Here is a 23,714-nt window from a genome sequence, read left to right as displayed (position 1 = left end):
GTAGCAGGAAGTGGATATGATACTATTGTTTTGAATGACCATTTCGTTGTGTGATTATTCTATAGGGATACAAAACTAGTAAAAGGATCCTCTAGATGGCGTTTGCATCCCAGATGGTTACAGGACCCAGACTTCTTACATTACGTTGGAGTGCGTATAGATGTTTATTTGACATTGAACACTGACCAAACGTCAGCGAGTACCAGATGGGAGGCTTTCAAAGCACATATTTGGGGGCAAATTATACGTTTTACCAGTTTCAAATAAAATAAAATCAGAAAATGAGAGACAGAGAGCAAAATGAGAGAATTGGAGAGGGAAGCTTTTTTGGATAACTCAGTAGAAGTAAACAAGGAATGATTTGGTCTTAAAGCTCAGTATGAAGAACTTCCCACCTCTAAGGCTGCAAACAGCTTAACTAGGCTGAAACAGTCCTTCTATGGTCAAGGTGAAAAACCTGGTAAATTGCTGGCCTGGCACATTAAGAAGTAAAATTCTGCCTTTAATGCAATTCATGATTTACAAGGACAATTATCAATGGATCCTTTAGAAATAAACCAAAATTGGATCTGGAAAAGGAATTGGATGATGTTGAAATATCTGATGCTATTTTCAATATGAAGGGAGGTAAAGCAGAAGGTCCAGATGGGCTCCCAATAGATATTTAAGGACAAACTTCTAGGTCCACTTTTGGATATGTACAGTGCATTAGGAAAGTATTCAGACCCCTTGACATTTTCCACAATTTGTTACGTTACAGCCTTATTCTGAAATTGATTAAATAAAAAAAATCCTCATCAATCTACACACAACACCTCATAATGACAAAGTGAAAACAGGTTCTTAGACATTTTTGAAAATGTATTAAAAATAAAACAGCAGAAATACCTTGTTTACATAAGTATTCACACCCTTTGCTATGAGACTCGAAATTGAGCTCAGGTGGATACTGTTTCCATTGATCATCCTTGAGATGTTTCTAAAACTTAATTGGTGTCCAACTGTGGTAAATTCAATTGATTGGAGATGATTCAATCTATCTATATAGGTGACAGAGAACATGATGGTCACTCTGACAGAGCTCCAGAGTTCCTCTATGGAAATGTGAGAACCTTCCAGAAGGACAACCATCTCTTCAGCACTCCACCAATCAGGCCTTTATGGTAGAGTGGCCAGACGGACGCCACTACTCAGCAAAAAGCACATGACAGCCTGCTTGGAGTTTGCCAAAAGGCACCTAAAGGACTCGGACCATGAGAAACAAGATTCTCTGGTCTGATGAAACCAAGATTGAACTTCTTGGCCTGAATGCCAAACATCATGTCTGGAGGAAACCTGGCACCATCCTTATGGTGAAGCATGGTGGTGGAAGCATCATGCTGCGGGGATGTTGTTCAGCGGCAGGGACTGGGAGCCTAGTCAGGATCGAGGGAAAGATGATTGGAGCAAAGTACAGAGAGATCCTTGATGAAAACCTGCTCCAGTGCGTTCAGGACCTCAAGACCGGGGCGAATGTTCACCTTCCAACAGGACAACGACCCTAAGCACACAGCCAAGACAACGCAGGAGTGGCTTCAGGACAAGTCTCTGAATGTCCTTGAGTGGCCCAGCCAGAGCCGGGACTTAAACCCAATTGAACATCTCTGGAGACCTGAAAATAGCTGTGCAGCGACGCGCCCCATCCAACCTGACAGAGCTTGAGAGGATTTGCAGAGAAGAATGGGAGAAACTCCCCAAATACAGGTGTGCCAAGGTTATAGCGTCATACACATTAAGACTTTGGCTGTAATCACTGCCAAAGGTGCTTAAACAAAGTACTGAGTAAAGGGTCTGAATACTTATGGAAATGTGATTGTTCAGTTGTTGTTTTTGCAACAACTGATAAAAACAAGTTTTTGCTTTATCATTATGGGGTATTGTGTGTAGATTGATGAGGGGAAAAAAAACAATTTAATCAATTTTACAATAAGGCTGTAACGTAACAAAATGTCGAAAAAGTCAAGGGGTCTGAATACTTTTCGAATGCACTGTATATAGACAGATGTGTGCCTTTCCAAATCATGTCCAACAAACTTAGTTAGATAGAACCTGCTCTTACCATGAGAAACAGATTACCCAATCTTCTTCTCCTCTTCTTCATATTTAATGTTGACATTCAGCTCCAGTGTTTGACTGCAGTCTTCCAGCTTCACTGATGCCATCTCTGGATCCTGCAGTAAACTGGGCTCCACTGTCACAATCAGGACCCAGTGACTGTAGGTTTGGACTCAGCGTGGAAGGAGAGAGGCAGGCTGGGTGTTGTCCTCACTGTTGATGTTACCGGCCTCAGACTTATCTGAATCGGCCAGTATTAATAAAGAGAAACAGATACAAAAAGTTATTGTCTTCACAGTTCTGGCACTTTCTTTATTCTCTAAAAATATTTTCACTTTTTTCTTGTTCAATTATTTAATTCAGTGCTTGACTTGGACTGAAATAGGTGCTAATACTCATTTTGGGTGCCGGTACTGTTCATATTAAGGTGCAGGTGCTCCACAATACTTTTGAGCTAATACCTAACCTACAGTAGATAAATGCATAAATGACTCCAAATCCATTTAGTACAAGGTTACAGATTGTTTTAGACATCACTATGTGCTAATTTCCTGAATAACCTTGTCTTCACTGTATTACTTCAATCAAAAACCAATTGTATTTCCTGGTCACACCATAGTAACATTTATTGATAAAGACAGAAACAACAGAATGTGTCTGAATATTAGTACACATGTAGAAAACGGATAATCATTACATTCAGCTTCAAAACAGTAGTGCGACCGTGAAATTGTCTCTGATGCACCCGCACTGTCCTCACTGAAGTCGGTTGACGCTGACCGAGAGTAGCCGCCATTTTACCAGCTTGGGAATTTTACACAAAACCAATAACATGCAAAACGAACTCAAAATCTCAAATAAATTGATTATTTATTAAAATAACATGAGAAAAGTATGTACATCCACTCAGACAAACCCAAAGTCTCTAGCTATGTGACTTGTAAAATAGTTTTTATCACGTTCTTCACTTGGTTTGACACAAAAATAACACATCAAACCTTTACCAAACGTGATAATACCTTAACTGATGTGTTACCTAGCATGGTATGACATGTTCTTTCGACATTAGAAATTTTAAACGTGCTATTACATACCTCTAGTAATAAATAGAAACGGACACAAAGGTTATCTTCTTGACTGCACAGTTATGGCGCTTTCTTTATTGTGAAGAATGGTGCCGCCTGCCCGGAACTTCCTGTTCCCCCACTACTAATGGTCCGTGCATTCCGAGATCAGATTACAACATTTCATTAAATTACTAAAAAAAAGTGTAAACTGTAGCAATTTATTTCCCTTTATAGTTTATTAGCCTAAGCATGACCTTCATCCACATAATTTCTCTAGGATTGGAACCGGTTCAGGGAAAGAACCGGAAAAAGTGTTCTATACTTTTTAGGAACAGCAGTTATTTTAAAAGCATGTAATCCAGGTAATAAACTTATTTTCCTTTCCGGGTATTTTTCTCCAGTCCCACAAAAATCGCAACAAAGCTCACTCTAGAAACGTATTCCAGTTTCTGCCTGCCAGCTGGAATGGAAATCCTTGCCAGTGGGTGTGCATGTGGAAACTACCTGCTCCTCTGCTCTGAAGCATAGGTTACTGTATCCTACTGACAACGTTACAAGCATGATTCAGAAATTAGGGAGATATGTTTAATTTGTGAAGAATGGATGAACTTTTTCAATGCTAGTTAAGGATACTATATTCACCACGTTTCACATTGGATTTATTAACGACAAAATGGTACGACCTCTTTTTAATTATAGTGCTGCACTGCACTTTACAAACAAGGTTGTTAGCTAGCCAGCTAACATTAGCTCTGTTCCAATGTTAAACCAACTCTGTAGTTCCGGTAAGCCGACAGAGAAGCAGACGGCCTGACCGATAAGCCGACAAGAGAAGCAGACGGCCTGACCAATAAGCTGACAGAGAAGCAGACAGCCTGACCGATAAGCCGACAGAGAAGCAGACGGCCTGACCGATAAGCCGACAGAGAAGCAGACGGCCTGACCGTTAAGCTGACAGAGAAGCAGACGGCCTGACCGGTAAACGACAGAGAAGCAGACGGCCTGACCGTTAAACTGACAGAGAAGCAGACGGCCTGACAGATAAACCGACAGAGAAGCAGACAGAGAAGCAGACGGCCTGACAGATAAGCCGACAGAGAAGCAGACGGCCTGACAGATAAGCAGACAGAGAAGCAGAGTTCAGGACTGCTCTGAACCAAGTAATGGAGGCCATAGAGGATAATGATGAAACTGGAGATGATCCGTACAGAGTTTAGGACTGCTCTGAACCAAGTTATGGAGGCCATAGCGGATAATGGTGGAACTGGAGATGATCCGTACAGAGTTCAGGACTGCTCTGAACCAAGTTATGGAGGCCATAGAGGATAATGGTGAAACTGGAGATGATCCGTACAGAGTTCAGGACTGCTCTGAACCAAGTTATGGAGGCCATAGAGGATAATGGTGAAACTGGAGATGATCCGTACAGAGTTCAGGACTGCTCTGAACCAAGTTATGGAGGCCATAGAGGATAATGGTGAAACTGGAGATGATCCGTACAGAGTTCAGGACTGCTCTGAACCATGTTATGGAGGCCATAGAGGATAATGGTGGAACTGGAGATGATCCGTACAGAGTTCAGGACTGCTCTGAACCAAGTTATGGAGGCCATAGAGGATAATGGCCTTTTTACTTCACTTTAATCCAGTCGGTCAATATAGCTAAATGATTGTGCTAGTAAAAAAGGAATGTAGTAGGGAGTCGACGTTAAACCGGCATTTTGATCATTTGTTTAAGGAAAATAATGACCAGTTTGTGTTATTTTGACTTCCAGGAGTGGGTCGAGGAAGAGACTGTGGATGAGGATGGAGCAGCAGCACCTGAATAAACATAACATAGTTATTCACTTTTAGCTATAAGCAGTTTTACAGTTCTTGATTGGAGTGCAGTGTTCATGTTTTTACTGACTTGTTATTTTGTGAGCTTATTGCTGTGATTTTGTTTACGAATCTATTGTGATACAGTTTATGTAAAAAAAGAACTTATTTTCAGGCGTTTTGCATATTTCGTCAGTGGACACCTACCGACAGGACACTGTTTATATGTTCAGGGTAGATTAAATGACGTGTCTTAAGGGTCCTCCCGAGTGGCGCAGTGGTCTAAGACACTGCATCGCAGTGCAAGCTGCATTGCTACAGATGCTGGTTCGATACCTGTCTGTGTCGCAGCCAGCCACGACTGGGAGACCCATGAGGTGATGCACAATTGTCCGGGTTAGGCGAGGGTTTGGCCAGCCGGAATGTCCTTGTCCCCATCACACTGTTACGTACGAAAGTTACATTCCCAGTGGTTACCAGAAACTGCATTTTATGGGGCTCTCAACGTACTTTCTGATGTTTAGCAACATTATGAGGTTGACTTAAAAATACACATATTTAACGGTTTAAAATTCCCCACATTTATACGTCCTGAAAAGACTTGGGACATAAGCGGACACCACAGCTAGGTAGAAGGAACGTTTCACAATAACGTTATCATGACTTATGTAGGGACTAAAATAACTTGTCACGTCCTGGAACGTAATTTTGTTAGCTGGGATAGCTCACTCTAGGAACATATTCCAGTTTCTGCCTTCCAGCTGGAATGGAAACCTTTGCCAGTGGGTGTGCATTTGGAAACTACCTGCTCCTCTCCTCTGAAGCATAGGTTACTGTATCCTACTGACAACGTTACAAGCATGATTCAGAAATTAGGGAGATATGTTTAATTTGAGAAGAATGGAAGAACTTTTTCAATGCTAGTTAAGGATTCTATAGTCACCACGTTTCACATTGGATTTATTAACGACAAAAAGGTAAGACCTGTTTTTAATTCTAGTGCTGCACTGCACAAACAAGGTTGTTAGCTAGCTAGCTAACATTTGCTCTGGTCCAACGTTAAACCAACTCTGAAGTTCAAAGACATTCAAAGTTCCTCCATAGAAGCCACTCCTCCGTAGGTATAATTCTGTGGGCCTAATTCAGATAATGCAGGTCATAACACGATGCCCAGCGCTTCAATGCAAGCATCCTCTAACGAGCTCTCCTCACCCGCAAAATGTCGCGCCCTACACTGTGATTGGCAGCACAGTTTGCTCTTAATGATTTTCCTATACAGATACTCTGTGGTTGTCACGAGAATTTTGTTATCTCAATGGTTGAAGTCAAACACTTCTTAAATCTTTGAATAATTCCCAGAGGTATAATTCTCTAGTTTAAATAAATTAAACAGACCCCTTACTGCAATGGTCATTCTTTATTCATGAGAGCTCTGAAAATCATCCAATGCACAACGTTTTGTATACCTCTACTACGCCCCTAAGTGGGCCAATGAGAAAGCTCCTAGCCCATATTTAGGCAACTGTTACATTTCTCTGTTAGCTGCACAGCAACCTAGTTGTTTCTTCCTGTATCTATTTCACACTGGTTTCAGAAGACACAAATACTCTGTTGCTGGGCAAATATGCATCTTATACAGGCACATACGGTGGGGACATGCTTCTCAGTGTCTAGTTTCACATCCTGTTTTCTGTTATTGGTTTCACAGCTGCATTCTGCTTGCATAGATGTAAAAATAAGCCAAAGCCCTTGTTTTACTTCTAACTAAGCTAAACACATGACCAGATTGTAGTTTTATGATTCTAACACATTTCACAAAGAATCGAAGTGTAATAATTAGTCATTACATTTACATTTACGTCATTTAGCAGACGCTCTTTACCAAATTATTCTATCAGTTGTATACTAGTGTATTTATTCTCCCACTTGGATGTCACTTCCACAAGCTTTAAATTGAGGGCCAGGTTCTCAGGATGGGTAATGTACTGTACACATTAAGTACAAGTACTCCTAAAGATACACTTCATTTTAACTAGCTAATTCCTGTGTAACAACTAGTAATTACATTGTACTTGGCTAACATTACATGCACTATGCTTTGAAATAGTGTCTTATTCTTCATCTGGGACTTGTATTTGTATTTATTATTGATCCTCATTAGTTCCTGCCAAGGCAGAAGCTACACTTCATGGGGTCCAGCAAAATTAAGGCAGTTCATACAATTTTAAAAACATTACAATACATTCACAGATTTCACATCACACTGTGTGCCCTCAGGCCCCTACTCCACCACTACCACATATCTACAGTACAAAAATCCATGTGTACGTCTGTGTATAGTGCGTATGTTATAGTGTGTGTGTGTGTGTGCATGTGTCTGCGCCTATATTTGTGTTGCTTCACAGTCCCTGCTGTTCGATAAGGTGTTTTTTAAAATCTGTTTTTAAAATCTTATTTTACTACTTGCATCAGTTACTTGATGTGGAATACAGTTCCATGTAGTCATGGCTCTATGTAGTACCCCACAAGACATGCCACCAGAGGTCTCTTCACAGTCCCCAAGTCCAGAACAGACTATGAGAGATCAGTCTGTTCTGGACTTGGAGACTGTGAAGAGACCTCTGGTGGCATGTCTTGTAAGGTATGCATGGGTGACCGATCTGTGCGCCAGTATCTCAAACAGACAGCTCGGTGCACCCAACATGTCAACACCTCTCATAAACACAAGTAGTGATGAAGTCAATCTCCCCTCCACTTTGAGCCATGAGAGATCAACATGCATATTATTAATCAGCCATGCTGCCCTGTTCTGAGCCAATTGCAATTTTCTTAAGTCCTTTTTTGTGGCACCTGACCACACGACTGTACAGTAGTTGTCACGCCCTGGCTCTGGGGACTCTTTAATGTTGAGCCAGGGTGTTAGTTTCTATGTTTAGTTTTCTAGGTTTATGTTCTAGATCATGTGGATCTATGTTGGCCATGGTGGTTCCCAATCAGAGGCATCTGATTCTCGTTGTCTCTGATTGGGAACCATACTTAGGCAGCCTGTTTGGCACAGTTAATTGTGGGATCTTGTTCCGTAAGGTTTGTGTTGGTGTATTAACCTAGGACTTCACGTATAGTTTTGTTGTTTTGTAAAGTACTCATTAAAAGATGTACGCATATCACGCTGCGCCTTGGTCTGCTTCTTACGACGATCGTGACAGAAGATCCCACCAAAGAAGGACCAAGCAGCGTGTTCAGGAGCAGACACCGGGAAAGGAACTGGAGAAGTTGGCGATGTCCCAGGTGGGCGAATGGTGGTCTTAGGAGGACATGTTCGCGGGCAAAGGGCCATGGGCAAAAGTTAAAGCCCTGGCGAGAGAGGAGGTACGGCGCCAACCGTGCCGTCGTCGGACAGGCGAGAGGCAACCCCAATACATTTTTGGGGGGGCACACGGCATGGACGACGGGGCTGCTGGAGGCAGCTACAGGGCGAGTTTGTGGACTAGGAGAGGAGGCCACCAGGTTACGGGGGCCATTGGTCTTGAGGAGGAAGGAGAGTGTAGAGGCACGGCGAGAGGTACTGGGGTGTGTTACCAGTCCGGTCCGGCCCGTTCCTGATCCCCGCACAAGGCCAGTGGTGTGTGTTCCCAGTACGGTCCGGCCTGTTCCTGTCCCTCGCACCAAGCCTGTGGTGCGCGTCGCCAGCCCGGTCCGGCCTGTTCCTGCTCCCCGCACCAAGCCTGTGGTGCGCGTCGTCAGCCCGGTCCGGCCCATTCCTTCTCCCCGCACCAAGCCAGTGGTGCGCGTCGTCAGCCCGGTCCGGCCTGTTCCTGTCCCTCGCACCAAGCCTGTGGTGCGCGTCGCCAGCCCGGTCCAGCCTGTTCCTGCTCCCTACACCAAGCCTGTGGTGCGCGTCATCAGCCCGGTCCGGCCTGTTCCTGCTCCCCGCACCAAGCCAATGGTGCGCGTCGCCAGCCCGATCCGGCCTGTTCCTGCTCCCCGCACCAAGCCAGTGGTGCGCGTCGCCAGCCCAGTCCGGCCTGTTCCTGCTCCCCGCACCAAGCCTGTGGTGCGCGTCATCAGCCCGGCCCGGCCTGTTCCTGCTCCCCGCACCAAGCCAGTGGTGCGCGTCGCCAGCCCGGTCCGGCTTGTTCCTGCTCCCCGCACCAAGCCAGTGGTGCGCGTCGCCAGCCCAGTCCGGCCTGTTCCTGCTCCCCGCACCAAGCCAGTGGTGCGCGTCGCCAGCCCGGCCCGGCCTGTTCCTGCTCCCCGCACCAAGCCAGTGGTGCGCGTCGCCAGCCCGGTCCGGCCTGTTCCTGCTCCCCGCACCAAGCCAATGGTGCGCGTCGCCAGCCCGATCCGGCCTGTTCCTGCTCCCCGCACCAAGCCAGTGGTGCGCGTCGCCAGCCCGGTCCGGCCTGTTCCTGCTCCCCGCACCAAGCCTGTGGTGCGCGTCGCCAGCCCGGCCCGGCCTGTTCCTGCTCCCCGCACCAAGCCAGTGGTGCGCGTCGCCAGCCCGGTCCGGCTTGTTCCTGCTCCCCGCACCAAGCCAGTGGTGCGCGTCGCCAGCCCGGTCCGGCCTGTTCCTGCTCCCCGCACCAAGCCTGTGGTGCGCGTCGCCAGCCCGGCCTGGCCTGTTCCTACACCAAGCCGTGGTGCGCGTCGTCAGCCCGGCCCGTTACTGCTCCCCGCACCAAGCCAGTGGTGCGCGTCGTCAGCCCGGTCCGGCCCGTTCCTGCTCCCCGCACCAAGCCAGTGGTGCGTGTCGTCAGCCCGGTCCGGCCCGTTCCTGCTCCCCGCACCAAGCCAGTGGTGCGTGTCGTCAGCCCGGTCCGGCCCGTTCCTTCTCCCTGCACCAAGCCAGTGGTGCGCGTCGTCAGCCCGGTCCGGCCCGTTCCCGCTCCCCGCACCAAGCCAGTGGTGCGCGTCGTCAGCCCGGTCCGACCCGTTCCCGCTCCCCGCAACAAGCCAGTGGTGCGCGTCGTCAGTCCGGCACGGTCCGTGCCTGTTCCACCTGTGCCTGGTCCGGCACCGGTCAGCTGCTCCACGCCGGAGCCAGAGCAATCCATTCCACCGGTGTTCAGTCCAGCTCCGGTCAGCAGGGCCAGACCATGAGGGCGAGAGAGAGAGGGGTGGTCACGCCCGGAGCCGGATCCGCCTCCGAGGCGGAATGCCCACCCGGCCCCTCACCTGTGGTGTTTGGTTGGCGCGGTCGCAGTCCGCGCCTTTGGGGGGGGGGGGGGGTACTGTTACGCCCTGGCTCTGGGGACTCTTTAATGTTGAGCCAGGGTGTTAGTTTCTATGTTTAGTTTTCTAGGTTTATGTTCTAGATCGTGTGGATCTATGTTGGCCAGGGTGGTTCCCAATCAGAGGCAGCTGATTCTCGTTGTCTCTGATTGGGAACCATACTTAGGCAGCCTGTTTGGCACAGTTAATTGTGGGATCTTGTTCTGTAAGGTTTGTGTTGGTGTATTAACCTAGGACTTCACGTATCGTTTTATTGTTTTGTTATTTTGTAAAGTACTCATTAAAAGATGTACGCATATCACGCTGTGCCTTGGTCTGCTTCTTACAACGAACGTGACAGTAGTCCAGGTGTGACAAAACTAGGGCCTGTAGGACCTGCCTTGTTGATAGTGCTGTTAAGAAGGTAGAGCGCTTTATTATGGACATACTTCTCCCCATCTTAGCTACTGTTCTATTAATATTTTTTGACCATGACAGTTTAAAATCCAGGGTTACTCCACGCAGTTTAGTCACCTCAAATTGCTCAATTTCCACATTATTTATTACAAGATTTAGTTGAGGTTTAGGGTTTAGTGAATGATGTGTCCCAAATACAATGATTTTAGTTTTAGAAATATTGAGGACTAACTTATTCCTTGCCACCCACTCTGAAACTAACTGCAACTCTTTGTTAAATGTTGCAGTCATTTCAGTCGCTGTAGTAGCTGACATGTATAGTGTTGAGTCATCCTCATACATAGACACTTGTATTAGATCAGTTTTCATAAACTCAACCAAGTTAACCCAGATGGTACGCTTTATTTTGGGGGCAAGTGATAGCAACAACATTGACTGGAGATATATTTTGAACTGTGCACATTCATGTTTAAGTAAAATATTTTTATTTTACCAGGTAAGTTGACTGAGAACACATTCTCATTTCCAGCAACAACATTGTATTTTAATGAGTGTCAAAAGGGGGAAGCCAAATTTCCCAGAAATTTCTTATTTTGGGTTTTCTTATTTTGGGTTCACACCCAGTGGGTGTGAAAAGGGGGATTGTTGGGATTTGTTTTCTCATAATTGGATCTGTATGTGATGAATAGCTTAGAAGGAATGCATTAATGATAAGCATAGGTTTGTACTATACTGATATAAATTGTTTCACATAACAGGCTGTGATTCATGTAAGGAACGTTAGGGGGAAGGACAGATAAGACTTGTATTTCTTACAGATACGAACACTGCCTCTTTGTTGTCTGTGAACCGTTGTCTGTGAACCGTCCTTGAACGTATGTACTCACAGTACAGTGGTGTCTTTTGGGTGCTAACTCCACAGGTTGTTATGATAAACTTATGCCTGGCAACAGTGTGCAACAGGTGGAGCGCCAAGGGGTTGGGACCAGCCCGTGCGCCAACGGATTGGCTGAGTAAGTCTAAACCACGCTCAGTCTCTACTCTGATTGGCCAGCAGAGAGTGGGAACTATCTCTGTCAGAGTATTTGAAGAAGAACCTGTAACAATGGATTAGTTCTCTGTCTGCCCTGCGTGGTATTTCAGTGAGCCCGTATACGAACCAACATACTTATCATACATACATTTTGCATATAATACATTTAGCTTGGATTGAAGATCTCTTGATTATGTTTTCTATTATTCCAATACCAGATTTGAATTATGCAATTTCTAACAGTTGTCATGCAGGAATAGGAGAACTCGTGATGTGATGTGACATCGCTAATGAAATGGGGACGTCTCTTGCCACCAAGCCATCAATTAAACTAACGTTAGTGTCTTGTTTTCTGTCTGTGAGATTATTTTGAAATGTGTCAGCTACTGCTCTCTGCTCCAACCTCATCATCAAACTGAAAATATGCCAAATGTCAATACATTTCCTGCGTGTGACAGGTCTTTAACATGGTATATTACACACAATTCATGGAAACTTTACTCAACTCACAAAATGTTAAAATACACATAACCCCTTTCTATGTGATAAATTTAGCTAAACTGTGCTAATCTAGGAAATAATAAACCTGTGTGTTTTTTAGTCAACAGTATGTGCCAAAATCATGGAGTTGCTGGGCCAGAACAAGGTGGACCATCGTCAGAGGAAAGTTGCTATCGTCAGCCAAGACAGTTTCTACAGAGTCTTGACACCTGACCAGAAGGCCAAGGCACTCAAGAGCCATTACAACTTTGACCACCCAGGTGGGGGTGGCAGGTAGCTTAGCGGTTAAGAGCGTTGGGCCTAAAGATTGGACCGAAAGGTCGCTGGTTAGAATCCCTGAATTGCTCCTGTAAGTCGCTCTTGATAAGAGCGTCTGCTAAATGACTAAAACGTAAATGTAAAATGTACTTCACGCAAACCCAGCATAATATTCACAGGTAGTTCTAGGTACTTTTGTGTGACTCAGATTTTGGAACGGACCATATACGACGCTCCTTTGCTCTGTTTGCATGCAGCCTCCTTAAGACTTGAGTATTATTCCTGATTTTTTTTTTTTTCTTATTCATGGTTTGTTTTTTTCCCTACAGGAACATTGAGGAAATCCTTGCAGCGAAAGGGGAGAAAGTGAAGAGGGTAGAAGGAGAGGCGGCCTTCGAGATTGTTGTAGACAAGTCCGGCAAGGATTCAACACAGACTGCTCACGATGCAGAGGCAAAGAAACCTTCACCAGAGTCTGATGGCTCAGGGAAATCATGACTAACTCTCTGTGTGTATGCGCATACATGCATTTGTCGATGGACTGATCACAACAAGGACACCATTCTCTATGAGTGAGAAATAGCAATTACTAAATAAATGCAACACTGCTTTTGATATTTCTATCTCTATATTGTTTTCATAACATGTTAATCATTTCTTATCACACTATTTTATACCAACTGAACACTAGTGTCAGAATATTATTTGGGTTTACACCAATCGTACAACTACTGCACTGATCACACTCAAACAGAAAAGGCTGATGCTTGCAATTCATTTTTATTGTAAAGTTGTATGATATAAAGCAGGAAAAATGAACATCCAAAAGCCCATTTAGGGCCATGGCAAACTGCCTATAATGGACGCTCTCCCTCTTCCTCCATTGTGCCCTCCAGCAGCTCATTAAAGCAATGCTGTCAATCCACACGGAAGCAGAACATAGTGCTCCTGTAAAACAACAAACAGTCATTGAACGAATGGGATTCACAGTAATACATTTGTCTTATAATTTTAAATCATGAAGCCGAGTTCTGGAGCCCCCATCCTCTTATCACAAGCCCAAGCACTTACCTCATCTGTTCTTCTGTCTTTTCCTCTCCCTCCCTCCCTTTCATCCTCTCCTATTGATGCTTCATCAGATAAAGTGACCTCATATGCCACAATCTGTTTCAGGAAAAAATAAACATCCGAAAGCCCACTTACAGTGGGGAAAAAAAGTATTTAGTCAGCCACCAATTGTGCAAGTTCTCCCACTTAAAAAGATGAGAGAGGCCTGTAATTTTCATCATAGGTACACGTCAACTATGACAGACAAATTGAGAAGAAAAAAACCCAGAAAATCACATTGTATGATTTTTTATGAATTTATTTGCAAATTATGGTGGAAAATAAGTATTTGGTCACCTACAAACAAGCAAGATTTCTGGCTCTCACAGACCTGTAACTTCTTCTTTAAGAGGCTCCTCTGTCCTCCACTCGTTACCTGTATTAATGGCACCTGTTTGAACTTGTTATCAGTATAAAAGACACCTGTCCACAACCTCAAACAGTCACACTCCAAACTCCACTATGGCCAAGACCAAAGAGCTGTCAAAGGACACCAGAAACACAATTGTAGACCTGCACCAGGCTGGGAAGACTGAATCTGCAATAGGTAAGCAGCTTGGTTTGAAGAAATCAACTGTGGGAACAATTATTAGGAATTGGAAGACATACAAGACCACTGATAATCTCCCTCGATCTGGGGCTCCACGCAAGATCTCACCCCGTGGAGTCAAAATGATCACAAGAACGGTGAGCAGAAATCCCAGAACCACACGGGGGGACCTAATGAATGAACTTCAGAGAGCTGGGACCAAAGTAACAAAGCCTACCATCAGTAACACTCTAAGCCGCCAGGGACTCAAATCCTGCAGTGCAAGACGTGTCCCCCTGCTTAAGCCAGTAGATGTCCAGGCCCGTCTGAAGTTTGCTAGAGTGCATTTGGATGATCCAGAAGAGGATTGGGAGAATGTCATATGGTCAGATGAAACCTAAATATAACTTTTTGGTAAAAACTCAACTCGTCGTGTTTGGAGGACAAACAATGCTGAGTTGCATCCAAAGAACACCATACCTACTGTGAAGCATGGGGGTGGAAACATCATGCTTTGGGCTGTTTTTCTGCAAAGGGACCAGGACGACTGATCCGTGTAAAGGAAAGAATGAATGGGGCCATGTATCGTGAGATTTTGAGTGAAAACCTCCTTCCATCAGCAAGTGCATTGAAGATGAAACGTGGCTGGGTCTTTCAGCATGACAATGATCCCAAACACACCACCTGGGCAACGAAGGAGTGGCTTCGTAAGAAGCATTTCAAGGTCCTGGAGTGGCCTAGCCAGTCTCCAGATCTCAACCCCATAGAAAATCTTTGGAGGGAGTTGAAAGTCCGTGTTGCCCAGCGACAGCCCCAAAACATCACTGCTCTAGAGGAGATCTGCATGGAGGAATGGGCCAAAATACCAGCAACAGTGTGTGAAAACCTTGTGAAGACTTACAGAAAACGTTTGACCTGTGTCATTGCCAACAAAGGGTATATAACAAAGTATTGAGACACTTTTGTTATTGACCAAATACATATTTTCCACCATAATTTGCAAATAATTCATAAAAAATCCTACAATGTGATTTTCTGGATTTTTTTTCCTCATTTTATCTGTCATAGTTGACGTGTACCTATGATGAAAATTACAGGCCTCTCTCATCTTTTTAAGTGGGAGAACTTGCACAATTGGTGGCTAACTAAATACTTTTTTTCCCCACTGTACATGAGGTGAATAATCACATGAGATCAGGAATTGTAGTTTTTGAGTTGAAAGACATTGCATAAATGCACTTCTGTCAACACTAATACAGTTGTCTACAGAGAACAGGCTTTGATCGTAAACACTTACCTAATGTAGTCATCCAAATGTGCTCCTCCTCCAACCCTCCCATCCTTTCCAATTGATGCTTCTACAGATCTGTTTCTATGGCTGCTCTTTTCATCTACCTCAGACTGGAAGTCTGCCTCTTCGGAATGCATTAGCTAGGTTCCAGTTGGGATAGCTAATTTGCCCATATGTCCATCTCCTCTCTATTAGTCTTATGAAATGGTTTCACCTCTTTTCTCTTGGTCTCTGTTTATCTTGTCTTCTTCTGCCTCTGAGTATTGCCCTCCCCCCTTGCGTTTTCCATAACTTTCTTTTGATCCACTTAGCTCTTCTTTACTGCTAATCTCATTGACCTTTTATCCCATATGGTCCGTCCTGATTCTGTCCATCAGAACTTGAATTCTACATCTCCTATTTCCCTCCTGATAAACCACTCTGGTCTCCCTTCCTCCTCTCATGTTTTCTCCTCTTCACCCTCATGCCTGGCTCTGTATTATTCCCCCCCCTTTGCTCCTTTTCCAGTTTTTTTGTTTGTTTTTTGCCTTAAATATAAAAATGTTTGTTTATTTACATCTATTAACATACCTAAGAGCATTGACAACATTTCTTTCTTCCTTTGTCTGCTCGCTTTTCTTTCGTCATCTACTCAAATGTTGTCAACGCCTCGTCCGCCTCACTCTTCTGCTTCTTCCTTGTTCTCCTCTTGGCAGACTGTGCGTGAGCGGTCTCTGGACACTGCTCCCTCTCTTCCGTCCACACAGATGTAAACGCTGTGACCTGGTATGGCACCACCTGTTTTGCTCTCTGTGTCTGCCCTTTTTTCTCACACATCGCACGCCTCTTTTCTCTTTCAATCTGTGCATTCCGCTCTTCTCTCTCATACAGTTTCTCCATCTCCATCTTGAACCTGGCCTCGTCATCTTTTATTCTTTGAAGCTCTGCTCTCTTCTTATCCTCGTCCCATATCCTTTTCTGCCTTTTCTTCTCCTCCTTCTCTTGTTCCTGCTGTATCTTCAATCTCCTTTTCTTCTCCTCCTTCCTCCTTTTCTCTTCTTTCTCTTGTGCCTTTTGCTGCATCTCCAGCACCTTCATTCTCTCCTTTTCCCTGTTCTTCTCCTCCTCCATCCTCTGTTTCTCAATCTTTTTCAACTCCTCTGCCCTCTTTTTCTCCCTCTTTTTTTCTTTCTCCACCCTCTTTTTCTCCTCTTTTTCGTGGGCCTTCTGTTGCATCTGCTGCTTCTTCATTTCTTTTTTTTCTCTCTTTTTCTCTTGCTCTTGTCTCTTTTTCTCTTGTTCGATCTTTAGTTTCATCTCTGCCTTCTCCCTTTTCATCTGCTCCTCTAACTTCTTTTTTTCCATCTTTTCTGTCATTTTCCTTTCCTCCTCAACCGATTTCTTCTGTCTCTTTTCCCACTTTTTGAGCTCTTCTTCCCTGTCTTTCTCCGCCTTCCTTTCTTTTTCCTTCCCACTTTTCATCTTCAACATCTCTTCATTTTTCTTAGCCTCGTCCTTGAAATATTTAATCCTCTCTGCGTAGCTCATGGCATTAAGTTCTTCTTTCCCTAGGCTCGCCATCATAGACATTGCATTTGCGGTTACATATCTCCCTTCCATTGTACGACTATCAATCTTCTTCCACTCCCTCTCACCATAAGGATCCCTGTGTAGACATCTCTGTTGTTGTCCACTCATGCTCTCCTCACTTGTACTACTCCCCTCCTCACTTGTGTCCTCACTCATACTTTGAGACACATCCTCCTGAGACAAGCGCAAGGGCGTCACAGCCTTCTCAGTGGTGACGCAGAGCGCCTTGATGTAGTCAGCTTCTGAGTTCACCCTGTGAGCAAGTGGGCACAGCTCCTCGTAAATGGAGCTCCACGTGAGTGAATCCTCACAAACGTCGTCAGGCAGGTATAGGTCAGATGACTGCCTCTTGAGCACATTCACAACCTCTGCTAGGTCCTGCTGGGTGGCCCCCTGAGTGTCCTCTTGGACGGCCACTGGCGTGGCATCTGTGGTGGCCTCTGGGCTGGCCGGACGCTCGGGGGCTGTGGCAGGGGTCTTGGATTGTCCTACTGCAGAGGAGCAGGAGGCCTCAGTGTCATCGTTCTTGTCATAGTTGTTTATCCTTTTCTTCAGAATCTCTTCCTTTCTCTTTTGGGCCATCCTCTCTTTCAGCTGCGCTTTATACATATTCTCAATTTCTGCGCCTCTCCGTTGAACTTCCTCAGACAATTCCTCAGACGATGCAACCTCTGACCTCTTGACCTTATCCTTGACCTTTGCCTGGTCAGTCAATGGGGACCTGGGGTGGACATGCGGATGGGTCTGCCTCAGCTGGGCAGGAGGGCCGGGAGCCAGGAGGTGGGATGGGACAGAAAATCTGTGTGAAGCGTGTGGGTGCGACGTCTTGGACGGAGAATGAGGCCGTTTGTCAGGGGAGGTGCAGCTCTGTGTGACCAGAGGGGGAAAGATTGAGTGTTTCTTAGCCGGGTTCTTCTGGGTGGCGGCGGCATGCTGGTCACACTCCGATTGGCTTTTGGTGAGGTACTTGTGGAGATTGTACCAGGGGAGAGCTGGCAGTGTCGGGGAGACGGGACAAAGAATGGAGGAGGTGGAGCGCTGCTTGATCACCCCTTTATCTACCCCAATCTGTATGATGACATACACATTTTTATTACTTAATAGCTTGATGGTCCATGTTATTACTATCTTAAAACAATTATATGTGTATGGGTAGTACATATTATAGAGAAAACATTTTATTACTGTATATTAGCTTATTAGGAAAATGGGATCGTCCACACTTTTGGATTTATTCTTTTTCAACTCTTCTAGGAATGCAGACCTTCCTGAGAATACTACCAGTGCAGAATGCAGACCTTCCTGAGAATACTACCAGTGCAGAATGCAGACCTTCCTGAGAATACTACCAGTGCAGAATGCAGACCTTCCTGAGAATACTACCAGTGTGCAGTTTTTTTTATTGCTGTCTTATTTCACTATTCAAACTATTTAGATCTAATTTCCGTGTATCAGGATTGGGAACATCTCAAAGCAACTACAGTATATCTACTGAGAAGTCTGATTTAAGAAAACTGCTCGTTACCTCCTCCAACAACTTGTGCAGCCTAAATATTTCTCCATACAGCGCCTTTATCTCCCTCATGTTTCCTCGCTCAGTTCTCCATGTCTCTTTAGCCAATCTCCAATGGGCGAGCTCAAGGTCATGGATATCCTCCCGCATGCCTAGTTCAACCTGGGTCCCCTTCTCATTGTGCCTCTTCTTTTTCCTCTTCTTCGGGGTTGAATCGGTGTTCTCCTTGCCCTGCCTACACACCTTTGGGGCAGTAGGGATATTGAGAATAGAACATGGTATATTTTGTTTTACTCATTGGATTATTATGTGCCTTCCATCGTTTTCCGTTGATATAGAATATCAAGAAGGTATAATGTTGACACTAGATCAAGCCGTAGTTAGTACGAAGTTTACACTGATTGGCCATAAATGATTAGTCTGGACCACTTTAGAGATCATAGAGTTAGCCTGCAGATGGGACTTACAGTATGGCTGGGGAGTTGTGAGGAGTTGTGAGGGTGGTTTGTTCTGAGCCTGTGGAGTTCGTTAGTTCCTGTGCAGAAATCGTCCCGTGCAGTCCGATTTGCCCATGGCTAGAAATTAAAATGAGGACACATATGCAGTCAGTAATGAGGTTATCATTATACAAGCTTGTTATTTTCAATCTTAGAAAAGCTCATAGGCCTATATGTCAAAATTATGATTTTAAAGCACTGGAGTTTTGACTGAGGGTGGTGAGAGAAAAGGGATTCTAACCATTCTTATGATGAGCCTTGGGAAGGAGAACTTTCCCATAGTTCCCTCAATTACTGTAATCCTGAAAAATATACAATATGGCTTAAAAATATTATTATATTATTTAAATAAACTCAATTAAATTGTGCCACAAAGTAGGACTACTCACACTAAATCACAAGTGGTCACAACTACTTACCACCAAGCACTTCAAAATTAACCATCCAAAATTTAGCAACGGATTTGACCCTGAATTGAACTTAAGTGTTGCCGTAATGTGACAGTAACGCTATGGCAAACCATTTAGGCTGTCAGCATATCTGAACACAGTCATTTATGACATCATGATTGTGATGTAATGTGATGCCATGGGAGACCCCACCCACCCTGACAGACAAATCACCAGAGCCATATAGGCCTATTTTCAATTACCTTAACCAATTAACCCACTTCTATGGTTGAAATACAGTATATTTTGTAGTAGTAAGCTCATAAACATAGTAAAAACCACACTGCAACAATGTTTATCACTTCACAGCTACTGTCCATGATACATTAGTGGATGTCCTCTGATTGTGTCCTAAAATTGCACCCTATTCCCTACATAGTGTACTACTTTTGACCAGGGCCGATAGTGTACTTTATAGGGTGCCATTTGGGATGTACATTGGACTATGTAAACATTACCTTTGTTCATCCACACAATCAGTTTTGCCTTGATATTAAGTAATTTTTGCTAAGTGAAAATGATTGGACAACAAGAAAGAAATGTATTCATAAGAAAAAAATATACACACCTTATTGTAATATCAATATAGATTCCAGTTGTAAATGGTTTACATTATACAACAAGGTAACTCTTCAGGATGCTTCAGAGAACCAGTAGGCCTAGGCAATAGAACATTACAAAAACTGCATGGTGGCCAATTTAATGTATTATTGCAACATTACAGCATTTTTTTCACACTTATTTCATGAGTTTCAAAATGAGGACCCTTATTTTGACGTTTTTACAAACATTATTTTTCTGAAGGAAGTGCTTGTCCGTGTTCTCGCGTTGTTACACGTATGAACGTGAACAGATTATTGTTTTATAAAGCAGCTAGACTGGGGAGATTCAGAGTGTTGTTCAACAGTTGAGGGAAACTGATGTGCTGATTGTGAAGAAGGTGAATTTTATGGTGTTTATCGCGCATGTGATTAATTGTACTGCACAAACGAACAAAAAGTCCAAGAAACTGGACATAATAGTATCAGCGGCTGAAAGGTTTTTGGGTTTCCATGACTTCACTGCCCAAACGGTGCAAAGAATACTGTCCGAAGATGCTATTTTTTTCTCAGGCCCCAGAACCTGCAGGGATGGGCGTTGGCAGTTGAATCTGAATAAAGGAGCGCATTGATTTTTGTTTTGTATTATTTTGTTAATTATTTGAGCTGATATACAGCCAAAACAGTAGGTGGCGGCATGCACCAATAGCATTTGTTTGCGGACCGCCATAATATCAAAGAAGAGGACCCCGTACAGAGGTGGCGGCAATACACAAATAGGTGTAGTCTTCCATAAATCTTTATAGAAGAAGAAGTAGAAGGCAGCAAGCTAGCTAAACAAGCGTGCTGTTACTCGACAAATTGCCCCGATATGACTGCTATCAGACCGTTCGAGATGGAGCGGCCAAGACACCGTCCGTTTCTGATCGGTGTTAGCGGAGGAACGGCCAGTGGCAAGGTAGGTAACTAATAATAGCTAGCGTGCCTTATCTAGCTGTATGGGTTAGTAAGAGCCAATTTATGCTTGATCCGAAAATGTGGTCGGAGGCGCCGTAATGGTGGTGGCCAGATTGAGCTCTGTACGGCATCGCCGTGTTGTAACAATGCGGAAGGCTCCGTAGAGCTCCGCATTGACCTGATTGAGGGCGGAAGGTCCTGTGTAAACACAAACTCACTAACTTGACAACTTCCTTCACATCAGCTCTGCGCCGCGAAGCATGAATGCCTTGACTTCTGCAGAGGCCATATCACCGTAAATACTGCACGGCAGATCAGAGATTGACCATGAAGCGCCTTTAACTTTAGGTCACATCAACAAACAGTAACGTTAGTCGGAAACGTTAGCTTTCGTTTCCCCATGCACTGAGAGCAGACACGCCCCTGTACCAAAACGTGATAACAATTTGTATTTTCTTTGGCCTAATAATTTACGAACGTCTGTTTTCATAAATTTAAGGCACTTAAAGTTAGCTAGCTAATGGTATACAGCTAGCTAGCTATCTAGTTAGAATTATTGCGCACTCTTAGCTTGGTTGTGATGAATGACTAGTGTGACTGAACTGAAACGTTTGAGCTGATATGATTGGACTGTGGCGTTTGATGTTTGACCCTGCAAAATACTGGTGTTAGAAATTGCGTAATTCAAATCTGGTATTGGAATAAGAATCAAGAGATCTTCAATCCAAGCTAAATTTATTATATGCAAAATGTATGTATGATAAGTATGAAGGTTCGTATATACGGGTCCGCTGAGATACCACGCAGGGCACTCAGAGAACTAATCCATTGTTACAGGTTCTTCCTCAAATACTCTGACAGAGAGAGAGTTCCCACCTCTCTGCTGGCCAATCAGTAGAGGCTGAGCGTGGTTTAGACTTACTCAGCCAATCCGTTGGCGCACGGGCTGGTCCTAACCCCTTGGCGTATCCCTGTTGCACACTGTTGCCAGGCATAAGTTTATCATAACAACCTGTGGAGTCAGCACCCAAAAGACACCATTCCACTGTACTACGTTCAAGGACGGTTCACAGACAACAAAGAGGCAGTGTTCGTATCTGTGAGAAATACAAGTCTTATCTATAAGAAATAGAAGTTTTATCTCATCCTAGCCCCTAACGTTCCTCACATGAATCACAGCCTGTTATGTGAAACAATTTATATCAGTATAGTACAAACCTATGCTTATCATTAATGCATTCCTTCTGAGCTATTCATCACACACAGATCCAATTATTAGAAAATAGAACCCTACAATAACTGTAGTAATACATTTGAAACGGACACAACAGCTATTGTCTTGACAGCACAGTTTTAGCGCTTTTTTCTTTATCTGAAGAATGGTGCCCGCCTGACCGCTGAGGTATAAGAGGTAGAGACTGTCTCCAAGATGGCCGACCGTTGTTTTCAACGTAATCTACTCACGTTCGCATCAGGCCAGGGTTCTGGTGGGGAAGTAGCCATCCTATGTACCTAGAGGAGACTGGCGGTAGGGTACTAGGGGGTAACTCGCCCCCCCTAAGAACAATGTCTAATTGCTGACACAAAAAAGCAACATTTGGGGGGGGGGGGGGATTATGTGGATGAAGGTCATGCTTAGGCTAATAAACTATAAAGTGAAATAAATTGCTACAGTTTACACTTTTTTAGTTATTTAATGAAATGTTGTTTTTAGAAAAGGGGCGTTTTTTAAAGTCGCGGGGTAAGTGCCCCCCTTCAGAATTTACCATTTAAATAAATGTAGCCTATTCATTCATTACTACATTTAGCTAACATTTATGTGGATGAAGGTCATGCTTAGGCTAATAAACTATAAAGGGAAATAAATTGCTACAGTTTACACTTTTTTAGTTATTTAATGAAATGTTGTTTTTAGAAAAGGGGCGTTTTTTTAAGTCGCAGGGTAAGTGCCCCCCTTGGGGCAGAAATCTTTCTGATTGAGAGGGGGTCAAATACTTATTTCCCTCATTAAAATGCAAATCAATTTATAACATTTTTGACATGCGTTTTTCTGGATTTTTTTGTTGTTATTCTGTCTCTCACTGTTCAAATAAACCTACCATTAAAATTATAGACTGATCATGTCTTTGTCAGTGGGCAAACGTACAAAACCAGCAGGGGATCAAATACTTTTTCCCCTCACTGTATACCTTGTTATTAGCTTGTACCTATAATTGTTGATCAGTCAGGTAGCATGTTAACTAACTACCAATACACTGCTTGAGACTATAATTGTTCAGAATGTGTAAGTTTACTAGTTAATAAGAAAATAAATAAAATGTAATTGTTCAATAATGTGTAATTGTTCAATAATTCAATGTGTTGTGTTTAAAATTTTAAATATCTGATCATATAAATGTGTTGCGTTTCAAATTACTTTTACAAATAAAAATATGTGATAATAAACAAACAAGTCTAAACTAACAAATGTCAAATAATATTTGTAGGCAAGATGGCCAGTCAATTTGAATAACGTTATTGTGTATTCTACGTCATGACGCAATTTGATGTTATAACGAAAAATGTATGCACTCACTAACTGTAAGTCGGTCTGGATAAGAGCGTCTGCTAAATGACTAAAATGTAATGATGTCATCACGTGATGACATCACAACGTAATTTAGCGACTTTTAGCAACAAATTGACCTGCCTCTAACAACTTCCCCTGAAAATTTGTTGGCAACCCTGCAGGGGAGTTGCTCTTTCAACTTTCAAATTTCTCTTAGACTTTCCAACATAATAATAGCCACATGGGCACATCAGGAAATATACCACACATTTTGTTTTACAGGAAATTCTACCCATGACATACATTTTATTTTCAGT

General features: G+C 43.8%; 1 protein-coding gene across 1 annotated transcript; it reads right to left on the bottom strand.

The window, feature by feature from the left end:
- Window positions 1–15,952: 15,952 nt before the first annotated feature.
- LOC311117386 (uncharacterized protein) lies at window positions 15,953–18,789 on the bottom strand (the record flags this gene model as incomplete). Its single annotated transcript, XM_084192335.1, has 2 exons — window positions 18,420–18,789; window positions 15,953–17,962 (listed from the first exon to the last, which is right to left on the bottom strand). The coding sequence occupies exons 1-2, from the start codon at window positions 18,555–18,557 to the stop codon at window positions 15,953–15,955; spliced, it is 2,148 nt and encodes a 715-aa protein (XP_084048461.1). The 5' UTR covers window positions 18,558–18,789.
- Window positions 18,790–23,714: the final 4,925 nt, after the last annotated feature.

The sequence above is a fragment of the Coregonus lavaretus genome (assembly GCF_964263955.1).
Source record: "Coregonus lavaretus genome assembly, contig: HAP1_SCAFFOLD_56, whole genome shotgun sequence".
NCBI classification, from domain to species: Eukaryota; Metazoa; Chordata; class Actinopteri; order Salmoniformes; family Salmonidae; genus Coregonus; species Coregonus lavaretus.
Note: the sequence above shows the minus strand (reverse complement) of the source record. Positions and strands in the feature narration are given on the sequence as shown.